The 12,089-nt window shown below is 37.9% G+C and overlaps 2 protein-coding genes across 2 annotated transcripts; both read right to left on the minus strand.

Moving 5' to 3' along the window:
• Positions 1-283: 283 nt before the first annotated feature.
• Positions 284-8,864, minus strand: tsg101a (tumor susceptibility 101a). The gene is made up of 10 exons (XM_030135909.1): positions 8,466-8,864; positions 7,649-7,736; positions 7,485-7,550; positions 6,975-7,138; positions 6,041-6,167; positions 5,461-5,518; positions 5,154-5,248; positions 2,783-2,982; positions 2,420-2,659; positions 284-1,735 (listed from the first exon to the last, which is right to left on the minus strand). Exons 1-10 carry the CDS (start codon positions 8,505-8,507, stop codon positions 1,646-1,648), a joined length of 1,170 nt encoding a protein of 389 aa, XP_029991769.1. The 5' UTR covers positions 8,508-8,864; the 3' UTR covers positions 284-1,645.
• Positions 8,865-10,419: 1,555 nt separating this feature from the next.
• LOC115420564 (tumor susceptibility gene 101 protein) lies at positions 10,420-12,063 on the minus strand. Its single transcript, XM_030135912.1, has 6 exons — positions 11,919-12,063; positions 11,729-11,813; positions 11,562-11,627; positions 11,285-11,448; positions 11,052-11,160; positions 10,420-10,811 (listed from the first exon to the last, which is right to left on the minus strand). The coding sequence occupies exons 1-6, from the start codon at positions 11,958-11,960 to the stop codon at positions 10,696-10,698; spliced, it is 582 nt and encodes a 193-aa protein (XP_029991772.1). The 5' UTR covers positions 11,961-12,063; the 3' UTR covers positions 10,420-10,695.
• Between the last annotated feature and the right edge of the window lie 26 nt (positions 12,064-12,089).

Here is a 12,089-nt window from a genome sequence, read left to right on the forward strand (position 1 = left end):
AAGGCTGTTTGCGTGTGTTTCCAGAGCAGCTGACTCTGCTGCTTTCAGTACATGATGGATCAAAACAAGGCTGCTCGGACTTTTATGCAACAGATCAAAATACAGTCACTAGCTTGTTGAAGTGACATAGCACAGTATTTTAAATCCCAGCAAATAATTTAATTTCATTTAGACTAAACACTATCTTGAATTATTAATGCGACATGTTTGATGTATATTATGATTGGAAACAATAGGCATAAGTGACACAACATTCAATGAGTTGCCACAGACATGTCATTAAATCAGATGTCTTTTATTTGTACTGATTTACATAACTACAGATATAAAAGAAAAGGTGTTCTATGGTTGAAATGAAACTAGAAAAAAAAGTAGATAATTCTATCATACAATTCAAAGTGCATTTAGTAAAAGGCTAATTTAAATGAAACCTGTTTGCAAATTTTACATAAGTTAATGTTTTGATTAGTACAATAGTTCTGTTTTTTTGTACCTTCACAACTTTTTTCCCCATTTATATAAAATCTTAACTTGTCAGTAGAGCTGAGAATGACAGGACAGCAGAAGGAAAATAGGAAAGTAAAGGAAAAACTGGACTGTCTTTATAATACCTTTCAGAATGTAGCACATCTGCCGTTCATCTTAAACTGATAATGTACAGAGCACAACACACACTGTACACCATTAGTTAATGCAGCCTCAGGCAAACTGCAGAGCAGACCACACTAAGTGACCAAAACATACCATAATATAACCCCATACATACCACCAGAACACATACATGACATGGATCAGACTCTAGGGGATCAGACCCTGGTTGGGGAAGTGGCACTGGAGTCCAAAGTGTGGCTAAGGAGACTGTCACACAAGACAGTGAGGAAACAGTTCAAGTCTATGTTTGTCATCTCCTGTACTGTATGAAAAACTATCCTCTGAATCCATGGCTCCTGAACATGACCCATACAACATTAAGTCCTGAGGCTAAGCCACTGTCCCCCCTGAAAGGCTGCCCCGAGTATTTATATCAGAGTCTAACCTTTTCATTGGGGCATGGACAGATGGGGCCCTCTGCAAAGCCCCTCTTTACTAGCCGCTAACATTTTGTGCTTACTAGCCAAATGACTTTGTCTGGCAAAAGGTTTGCTAACAAAATCTGCAGGCCTTACCAGAGCGTAGCAAATACTGGTTACACCCTAGCTCAACCTGTGCAACCTAGCTAAACCAGAAACACCGATGGCAAAAGCCACAAACACAGCATAGGCACACAACTGAAGTTTATCAAAACGGCATGTGTATTAAGCATGTTTCTGAGTCAACCGCAGTACCTCGTACAGAGCTGTGTGTAAGTGGCAGTGTGTGACAACAGTAATGGGTCATGACTGTTACTGGAAGATGACAAAAAAAAATTTGGTTGGATCAAAATACAAATAGTGTCATACTACAACTGTGACCACACGTTAGAATTTTCACAAATTTCACCGTGTTGAACAACAAAGTCTGATTCCTCGGTCTCACAGGAATAGATTGCGTAGAGAATGAAAAGGGGGAGGTCGCTTGAACTACATGAAGACATTAAAAAGAATAGCACAAGAGAACAGGGCAGGTGAGACTTAAGATATGAATATTTCCAGGTAGTCAGTGTGGGTCAGTAGAGGTCACTGAGGCCAGCAGTCTTTCGGGCTTTCTGCATGAGGGCTCGAAGCTGGAATTGCTTCCTGGACAGAAGGCGAACATGCTGTAAACAGAAGAGAATATGGGTGAACGGGGTCGAAACCACAGGAGATTACCATCTTAAAGGAGGGATATTTTGCTTTTTTAAATGAAATTATGCATTTTAAAACATTTCCCTATGGTCTACATAAACTGTAAATGCTATGCTCGGGTCTGAATTCTTCATTAATTCAACTCCACAGGTCCATCTTCAACCCTATTTCTGAGTAATGACACCAGAAAGGTAATTTTGAGCGCTGGCCCTTTAAATGTACATGAGACACTTCACGCCCCACCCCCTCCAGGCTGTGCTGCTCTGTTCCCATCCTGTCAACATTTTAGGCAACTGGCTCAAAGTTTGGACATATTTTCAGTATGGACTACAACTGCTGCTGCTGACAAACAATTATGGCAAATTAGGAGAAATGTTCGTTGGAAGTCTTGACCTTATATGTGCAAATGCCGTGACGTAACTAGTTATAGACGTAACAAATTAAGCAGGAATTAAAACGGGCTGTAGAAATCCACTTGATTTTTGCCAAAATGAATATAAAGATAGCTTTGCAGCACCTGGAGGGTTCAAATTCAAACTTTTTGAATTATTAGGGTTCAAATAAAACATATAAATGTACCAAAGACTAATAAAAGTGGGTTTAGCAAAATATGACCCTTTAAAAGCATTCCCTTTTTAATATGTTAAAATGGTTACCTTGAGGAAAACCTCCAGGTCTATGACACCCCTGCGGAGAGCCTCTCCCAGGTAGAAGATAGTGTCTTCAATTGCATTTTCCTCAGCATACAGGTTCAGAATCTGTTTGTAAAGTGGAGCTGTGGGTACAATGACATCATCAATGTCATTGTTTTCTGATTGGTTCTCCATCTTCTCCAAGGCCTCACTAAGCTCCTCATCCTTTTTCTTCAGCAGCTCAATGTTCCTATCAACTTCAGTCTAAAGAAAACATCACACAAAAACAAAAAATGCAATTAAATAAAAAAAGTATATACTGGTACCAGACACTGGCAAATAGTAACATATGGGGACAAATCATATTAAAAGTGAAGAATGGCTCACCACTTCCTGGTCAAGTCTTGAAACCATCTCTTCAAGTTTTTGGTGCCCTTTTTTTAGGTCCTCCTCTGTTCGCTTCAGGGCATCTAGCTCTGCCTGAGCTCTGTCCATCTCTTCCTTCATCCTCCAGCGAAGTTTATCGCTCACAGCTGAAATCAAGGATGCACGAATGGTGTCCTCGCCAATGGTACCATCTCTTTGGCCTTCAGAGAGATGATGGAGCAGAGGAGTTAGACAGGCAGATTATTAGGAGTCCCGTACCACCTTATAAACCCCCACAAATTCAGTGTATGGAGAAATATCAAATAAGCTAAGATTAGTATTATCAGTTAAATGGAAGTGTAAGAAGTGTCTTGACGTGGCAGAAGCACCACAAGATACCATAAGACTGATGATTAGACCGCTGATACAAACAGGGGTCACAAGGATAGATTTTGTCAAACACTGATAAATCTGAAGACAAATTCAAAGGTGATCTGTCATTCTGGCAGATCAGAGTACTGAAGGAGATCTAGCATAACTTCAGGAAATTCATATCTAGCACTGTCAATATTCTGCATCTACATCTCCACCTGGGTGCAGTCAGAGCATCAAAGAGCTACAGAGTGGAGGCTTCAGAGCACATCTGTGACCACAGCAGGTCATGTGGTGGCTGCCTCACTGCTGTGTGTTCCTAATAATTCATCACATTTAATAACAACCTCTAATCCGTTTTCAACTGGGTAAGACCCTGGGTAGAGTATTCTGCTTACAGTGTGAGGTTTGAACATGTAGTTTCGTTGGACATGTGGCTGCAGCTGTACTGTGTGCAGGCTGCAGTATTTCTTTTGAGGAAGCGAGTGCTCAGGTAATCAGACAGTTTTGCCTATTTCTGATCAGATCTCTGAAGAAATGTTACCAACTTCAAAACTCTGTCTGCAGAAGCACTGGTAACTCTGTTCTCCAGTTTGGTTAAAAGTGTAATTTCAGTACTCAAATAAAATTTATACAACCATACGCCATCTAAGTAAAACATCAAACCTACAGAGTGTTTCAGTGCCGCCTCTGACACTGTGCAGAAGGAGAAAAAAAAAAAATCCCCTCCAGTGGTGATGACATGTGATGCACTGTCAGTGTCTTTGTTTACCTCTTTCCCTTATTAATGCATCATCTCTAAATTTATTCTGTAGATTAGGCTGGTTATGTATATGTTGATTGCACTTTTTATTAAGATTGACTGCTATTAAATATACTTCATTAAAAAATAAAAATAAAATGATGGCCGATAGCTTATGGCAGAATTTTAAAAACCTGAGGATCAAAATGAGACAGTGACCAAGTTTAACACAACCTCTGATGTGCACCTCACAATACTTTAATATCACAATACATAACAATAATGGTATCACAATACAGCGATTCAGTTGAGCTGAAACAAAGCAACATGTGAATAGTGTCTAATAGACTGCAACTGCCCTGCCTAAGTAGATCCTTCATTCACAGTAGTAGTAACTCTGGTAAGTCAGAGTGGAGGGAGAGTCTGGGGTGCAGGCATGTTTTAATTAAAAAGAAAAAAAAAAATCTACGTCTGACATGAGTGTATAAATGATGTATCACAGGAGGAATCAACATAGTATATTCTCGTATCGATAGTTTGTCCCATCCCTGGTCCCACGTTACAGAATCAGTGGTGGTCAAATGCCTTTTTACATATGTGTAAATGTAATGTACCAATGCATACCTTTAGAGGTATGACCACCTTACGTGCAGCCTGGAGTTAACTCTCAAAATGTCAGAGTTGATTCAACCACCAGCAAATTTATTTCTTCTTCTATACTAAATATAGAACATGTTGGGAAAGCAGAGGTGTCCCATCATCGTTGATCTGCCTTTGTGTGTCATTACTGTTCCAATCCTAAATATAGCACTGTGTGCTTTGGAGGTATAGGGTGTGAGAGCTGGAGAGAGATGGAGAGAGACTGCCCTTTAGGTCCATTTTCCCCTTTGGCCTTTAAAGCTCCCCACTCTAGTTACATTGACGACCTTTTACTGGTAGCTCAGTGCACCGCCGAACTGTTACTGAGGGTACGAGAGTTTCAACTAGAAGGTCAAAGGGTGTAACTGTGGTCAGCTAAAGACCACGAAAAGAGCAGGATTTTTTTGTTGGAAGAAAATTAACCTTTGACTTAATACTTGCTTGTACACTTATTCCAAGACATAACAGAAACTGTTATTTGTTTTTTCTTAGTTCAATATTTTCTTGTAATTCCCATAAAATCTAGTATACTCTCTAATACATCAGTTTCTAAACTTTATTTTCCAGTATTTTAACCCACAAAAGTGTGAAAAAGAAAGCACTATTTAAAATAACACTAATACTAAATGAAATACATACCCACAGTGGAGACTGGTGTCTGAGTGGGATAGTGCCCTGGGCCAGCAGTGGCTGGATATGAATTGCCCCCTGGATACTGGTATCCTGGATAGCCTCTGTAAATAGAGGAAAGATACTAAGCCAATATCATGCATTAGTTTTACATTCAACACTTTTACTGTCTTTAACTTTGCACTAAAAATGTACCTGAACCAGCAAGCTTCAGTAATAAATGAACTTTTGTTTAACATGAAACCACACGGAACCAACATTTCCGGACAGATCTGTTGAAGCTGTGTTAGTATGAAAAACCTGACAAAAACCTTACCCTGGGTTGGGATTTGGGCCATAAGGTGAGACTGCAGGCATTCCAGGCATGTAGGAAGCTGAGGTAAGGAGACATAATGAGACAATCAGGTCTAAGTACACAAAAAACAAAGCACTCAATTTATCATACAGTTACATCCATTCATGGGGTGCTGTAGTGGTGTCTTAGCTCCACCTAGTGCTGAAGCAAGTGAATTCATTATGTAAAATGTGATGCAATGAGAAAGCTTGGAAACATTTTAATGGGTTAAGGTTTAGCTAGGTGAACCTCTTATTAAGTTCCCTGGACTACTATAGTTTAAGTCTTGTGTTAATCTTTCGTTTGGAGGTCACAAAGTTCAATTTTTGTTGCAACTTCTCTGGTGCTGTTTAACAGTATTGTATTATACTGAGACGTGCCTCTTGTATTTAATCTACACACAGCTGTATCAAGATGTAACAAAAACCTATCATTATACTGAGATATGTGCCTACAACTTGCAACATATGACTTATTATGAAAAAGTCTGCAAATGATCTGGTTTTACAGATACTCTAGTAAAAGTCTCCAGGTCTCGTAGATTATTCTGTTCAGAACTCACGGTTAGGAGGTCCAGCAGCTTGGAAGGCCTGATAAGGGGCCTGTGTGGTTGGACGAGAAAACACAGGAGGCTCCTCTCCAAACACTACAATCATCACTTGAATCAGCCCATAGAGGTCTGACTGAGGCTGTAAAAGAAACAGCAAAGAACATGTTGGGGAAGACATAGGATTAAAACATGTTTAACAGGCCAAAATATTATCTAGAGCACAATTAGATTTACACAAATAACTGCATCATTTGTATTGTTGTGTATGAAATCCTGAAGCTCTACAACAAAATATTGTTAGAGCTGTATTTTATGTGTAAACTATGCTCAATCAAAACCCTAAGGATAATCTGCAACATGCATTCATGTAAATAGTTGTTGCTGAAATGAATTCATTAATATTTCACTTCAATCTTTATTCTTCAAAAACTAATATCTCCACTAACTTTTTGTTTACTTGTAACCAAATTTTGATGTGCAATAACAACACAGTTCTACTATTTCTACATGTCACTTTATCCTGCAAAGCCAAAGATCTTGCTAAATTTAGCTGTAGAATTAAAAAACACAAATTGTGACTGTACATTTTCCCAAGAGTGATCATTTTTAATGTCATGTAACATACTTAACATTTTATTAAAAGTATTAATAATATTCATTACAGATCATAAGTAAGCTGATACAGAATGATTTCTGTCTAAAATATCCCTGCTCTGGCTCACTGTGATACTCAGCGTAACATATTTCAAAGTTACCTTCTAAACATTTTAAAATTCTTCCATTTAATTATTTTTTTCACTGATGTTCATTTACTTTTTTTTTTTTTTTTTTTTTTTTTTTTTTACTGTTTTCAGTTTTGAAGTTGCTATCAATACCTAAAAATGTAATTAATAGTAAATATATAACGATTATCAATACAAAAATTGACAGAAAATGTCACACTTACATGTTTCCACTCATGCAGATAAGGCAAGTAAATTTTGCCATTGGCATCAATGTGCTTGCCAGTTTTGATCATCATTGCACTAGTAGGTTTGACAAAACATATGGGAGGGTTGTAGGGATATGTATCCAGCAACCACAGACACACTGGGATGTTGTAAACGTTGCCTGTAAGGGAAGAGAATAAATACATTTTTAAAAATCACATGCAGACACTATTTTCATATACCACTAATTGAATGGTTTCGTTATCACAATAAATAGCAATTATAAAACAGCAGTGCACACAATTAAAGTTCAAAGCATCTTTTCCTTTTCTTATGTTTATAGAAACTAAGCTATTACACATCACACTACACTTCAAACATTATGTAAAATGATACCAAAAGGACAAAAAAATGCCCATTTGCCTCATATTTAGATTACAGACAGAAAAAATAACAAAATAAAATGTGTAATATGTTTTCTCAGATAAATTACACCAAAGTCTTTTTTTTTTTTTTTTTTTTTTTACCTCTGTAGCTCACTGGGACTGTTCCTGTCAAACTCATCAAATCTCTGGTGGAACCATCATTAAATACTGAAATACACAAGGCAGACTGAAGATTAACCAGAGATGCACACAAACAATGAACCAAAAAGACAATTTAAACAAAACACAAGCATTATTCACTATACCATAAGCATCCATAACTGGCTTCAGGTCCTTATACTGTGAGATGACATTTGTTATTTCACGGACAGTCAGGTCTCTGTACTTGTATTGCTAGGAAATGACAATAAAAAGAAGAGGAAGGTTAATGTATTGTATTTTGCTAAAACTTGCCTCAGATGTAATCATATGTTAAAAAGTCATGTCACATATAGCTGTCACAGTCAGTAAGGTTAAACATGGGCCTGCATGCAATTTATCAACATGCCTATAATGAGCATGATCAAAAACTCAAAAGCAAATCTGACTGGGACTCTAAAAGTCATTACTTTTAATTGGATACAACAGCTTAAGTAATGATTTGGGAGAACATATCCCTTTATTCTTAGCACAATCACAGATATCCACCCAAATAACCTCACACAGTTAAGCAGTACTAAATCCTATGTCAAGAAAAAGGCGTCAAATAGCCCTATGGGTCATACAAAAGTAAAGATCACTGTCATAATAGAATAACACACTTACTAGCACCTGTATAGTACATAGAGGTTCGTGAGATCTTAACGCCTGATATTAAAATATGTGACAGCAAGGAAGTGAAAATGGCAAAGGTCGGTTGTTATCTGTAGCTACCACAAATATTAATACATGACGTCCCAGAAAGACGCATCATTTACCGAGTATGAATAAAACCAGCGACAACCATAAAACAAATGAGTCGCTTTTGGGTGTTAACTCCAGGAAATGTTAGCCTGATGGCTCCTGGTTTCATCTCTAGTATCGGTAACACTGACGTATGCTAATTTCTAAACAAGAGCGTCAACAATTAATCATTAGACTTACCTTTAACATTTTCTTCAGGGCACCTTCGTTTACTACAGCCATGCTTCCAGAGTTCTCTTTATAGCGCTTTTAATGAGAAAGTTTAGCTAAGTAAACAGACACTTTTGAGCTAAGGGATTAGCTAGCACAAGCTAACGCTAGCTAGCAGAACTACAGTGAACGCTAGGCTAACGTTAGCCCAACCTCGGGCCTGACAACAAAAAGACAATAATGTGCTTTTTTAACAACTCCCTAGAGTCAAACAAGTATACTGGTGCAGCTGCTGAAGTATTAAATTTCAGAACATCATTAAACTTAGAAAAAATTATCTCAGTTCACATACAGTCGTTTACAAATTCGCGAAAACAAATATCCGATGTTCAACAGCAGGAATTTCCGGCATGCCCACTGACTACTTCCGGTTAGTACTGACGTCAGTAACTACATGTACTTCTCTCATTCATCCATGTGTGCAAAATGTAGGATTATCCACAGGGATTACCAAGCAAAAACCTTCTGTAAATAGACTGAATAAAATGTACAAATTGATATTAAAAGTTAAATATTTCTCAGTTAAAAGCTATATTATCCAGTCCCTCCAGGATTTCGCGGGATTTTTTTTTTATTATTATTACGGCCTAAAATGCCTGATTTTGCGGCAGCTTTTCCAAAAAAAAAAAAATGCGGTGATTTGAGGCTTCTTTTATGAAAGTCACAGGAACATGGGCATTTGCAAATTACCTAGAACAGTCTTTTTTGAGTTTTTAGCCTTAAAAAGCACCAGGACGTAATGATTTTAAACAAAACAGGCTTTGTTTCATTCATTCATTTATTTGTTTTGAGCAGAGCCAATGAGAGCGAAGCATCACAGAACACCAGCCAATGAGAGCGTAGTGTCACAGAACACCAGCCAATCAGACCGGAAACTCAAAGAACATCAGCCAATGAGAGCGGAGCGTCAGAACACCAGCCAGTGAGAGCGTAGCGTCACAGAACGCCAGCCAGTCAGAGCGGAAACTCACAGAAGATCAGTCAATGAGAGTGCAGCGTCACAGAATGCCAGCCAATGAGAGTGGAGGGTCACAGAACATCAGCCAATGAGAGCGCAGCGTCACACAACATCAGCCAATGAGAACGCAGCATCACAGAATGTCAGCCAATGAGAGTGCAGCGTCACAAAATGTCAACCAATCAGTGTGCAGCGTCACACAACGCCAGCCAATGAGAGCACAGCGTCACAGAACGTCAGCCAATGAGAACGTAGCGTTGCAGAACGTCAGCCAATGAGAGCTCAGCGTCACAAAACACCACCCGATCAGAGCGCAGCGTCACAGAACACCAGCCAATGACAGCATAGCGTCACAGAACGTCAGCCAATGAGAGCGCAGCGTCACAGAACGTCAGCCAATCAGTGTGCAGCGTCACAGAATGCCAGCCAATGAGAGCGCAGTGTCACAGAACATCAGCCAATCAGAGCGTAGCGTCACAGAACGTCAACCAATCAGAGCGCAGCGTCACAGAACATCAGCCAATGAGAGCGCAGAATCACAGAACGCCAGCCAATGAGAGCATAGGGTCACACAACCTGAGAACCTGATCCTTAGTTTTTCTCTTTCCTGTTGTGCTGTTACACAGTTATAGCAAACATTTTTTGTAATAAATAACTTATATATACAAATGCAATGTAGAACAACATCACTTTCATCCAAATACATGCAGTACGTTATTACTACACTGGCTTTATTATTATATATTATTATATTATTTATTATTATATATTATTATACTTTATTATTATATTATTATTATATTATTATATTTCTGATGTTAAAAACTTAAAAATTCTTGACTTATCTTCCTCTGGCTGTGAGCTATTTTAAAATGATGAATAACTTCAAACAAGAAACACTTTGGGTACAATTTATTAATGAAGCTGTGTGCAAAAACCTTTCACATCTGTTAGCACACAGACATTGAAATATCACTTTTGCTCTTGTTTGAAAAACAGTTCAAAACATTGAAAGAATATGCAAGTCAGTTACATTAAACACAGTATATCTGTAATTACTAGTTGTATACATGTTTTTAAGAATGATGTTAACTCAAAGAACATTTCTTCTAATGTCATTTTTATGATGAACAGTAAAAAATTAAATCAATGGATACCACCTGACAATTTACAGGAAATGCAACACAGAGAATACACAAACAAAAAGTCTTTATACAGATTATTGTCATATTTCACATATGATTAACAGTTGGTTTCATTTTCCTGCTGGAAAGGCTGGCCATCATCTCGAAGTAAAGATACATACGAATTCCCATCTGGTGTTGAAATAACGTCTTGCTTGTGGAACTGTAGCCAACCTAAACATGGCAATTTTAATTAATAATAATTTCTTTCCAGTCAAAACAAATCATAAACATGTTGCTGCGGGAAAGGAAAGGAATACATATCTTCACTTGAACCTAGTTTTATCTCAACTCAGGTGTGGCCTAGATATATCGAGAATCTTCTAACTCATAAACATAAAACCTGTATCTAGGGCACAGATGTTTGTGTTGTTAAAAAAAAAAACATGAAGGCTCGCTCTCTGTGTTACTTACAGGAAGCTTGTTCTGGTTCTGGTTCTGGATGAGGTTTCATACACACAGGAGGACAGTCTCCAAACATAGCAGCCATCACCTGCAGCAGACTCACTAGATCACACTCCCCCTGATAAGCGGAAGAGAAAAGCCTATAAAGATCTAAACTGTTGTAAAGCGTTCAACCCTTAGCTCATCTGCCATTGACTATCTTCCTTATTAGACACAACCCAGTCAATACTAAACACATTTACCTGTTTCCACTCCTGTAAATAAGGCAGCTGCACTTCACCATTACTGTTGACATAGTTTCCTCTGAGGATAACCATTTCTTGTGTGGGTCTGATGTAGGTGATGGGGGCAGTTTGAGGGTAGCTTTCCTCAAGCCACAGACACACAGGAATGTTGTAGGTATTGTCTTGAATAAGAACAGAGGGAAATTATTTTTGACAACCTCATTTCTCTGGCTTGCTTTTTTTTGTGTTTTAAATTTTTTTGGCTCATGTTGTATAAAATAGATAGTTACGTTACCTTTATACACCGCAGAAATAGTTCCCGTTAGACACATCAGTTTCTTTGTGGTTCCGTCATTATAAACTGTACCAAAAAACAAACATGACACAAAACAGTTGTGGTTGTAGAATTTTTAGACCATTCACTCCAACATATACATTATGAGTTGTTGTTTAACCTCTTACCGTATTGGTCCATTATAGGCACAAGGTGTTTGAAGACAGTCAAAGCAGTACTTATTTCATGGGCCACAGTTTTGCAAAGATATGTCTTCAAAACAAAAAATGTAAAAGTTGTTTACATAAAACAGTGGCTCTTTTTCTGTCTATTTGTGACTGAAAAGAATACAAACTGTACAGATATTGTTATTCTTACCTTAGGTAGCATTTTCTTTATCGAGTTCTCAAAGGACGACATGATTAGGGTTCATCAAAAAAAACAAAGACTCTCTTTTGCTTTGTATATTGTTCACAAATGGTCACCAGCTTTCTGCTTTTCTTCCTTCCTGGTTCACTAGATAAGATTCTATCTTTTATGACTGTGACA

The sequence above is a fragment of the Sphaeramia orbicularis genome, chromosome 6 (assembly GCF_902148855.1).
Source record: "Sphaeramia orbicularis chromosome 6, fSphaOr1.1, whole genome shotgun sequence".
In the NCBI taxonomy this organism is placed as follows: domain Eukaryota; kingdom Metazoa; phylum Chordata; class Actinopteri; order Kurtiformes; family Apogonidae; genus Sphaeramia; species Sphaeramia orbicularis.

Coding starts and splice junctions, on each gene's coding strand:
- LOC115420564 (XM_030135912.1), bottom strand. CDS start 11,960: ATGTCGTCCTTTGAGAACTCGATAAAGAAAATGCTACCTAAG. Junction 11,449..11,561: donor TATTTCTGCGGTGTATAAAG/GTAACGTAACTA, acceptor TTCTTATTCAAG/ACAATACCTACAACATTCCT. Junction 11,161..11,284: donor ATTTACAGGAGTGGAAACAG/GTAAATGTGTTT, acceptor TCCGCTTATCAG/GGGGAGTGTGATCTAGTGAG.
- tsg101a (XM_030135909.1), bottom strand. CDS start 8,507: ATGGCTGTAGTAAACGAAGGTGCCCTGAAGAAAATGTTAAAG. Junction 6,168..6,974: donor ATCTGCATGAGTGGAAACAT/GTAAGTGTGACA, acceptor TTTCTTTTACAG/CCTCAGTCAGACCTCTATGG. Junction 2,660..2,782: donor CAAGACTTGACCAGGAAGTG/GTGAGCCATTCT, acceptor TGTTTTCTTTAG/ACTGAAGTTGATAGGAACAT.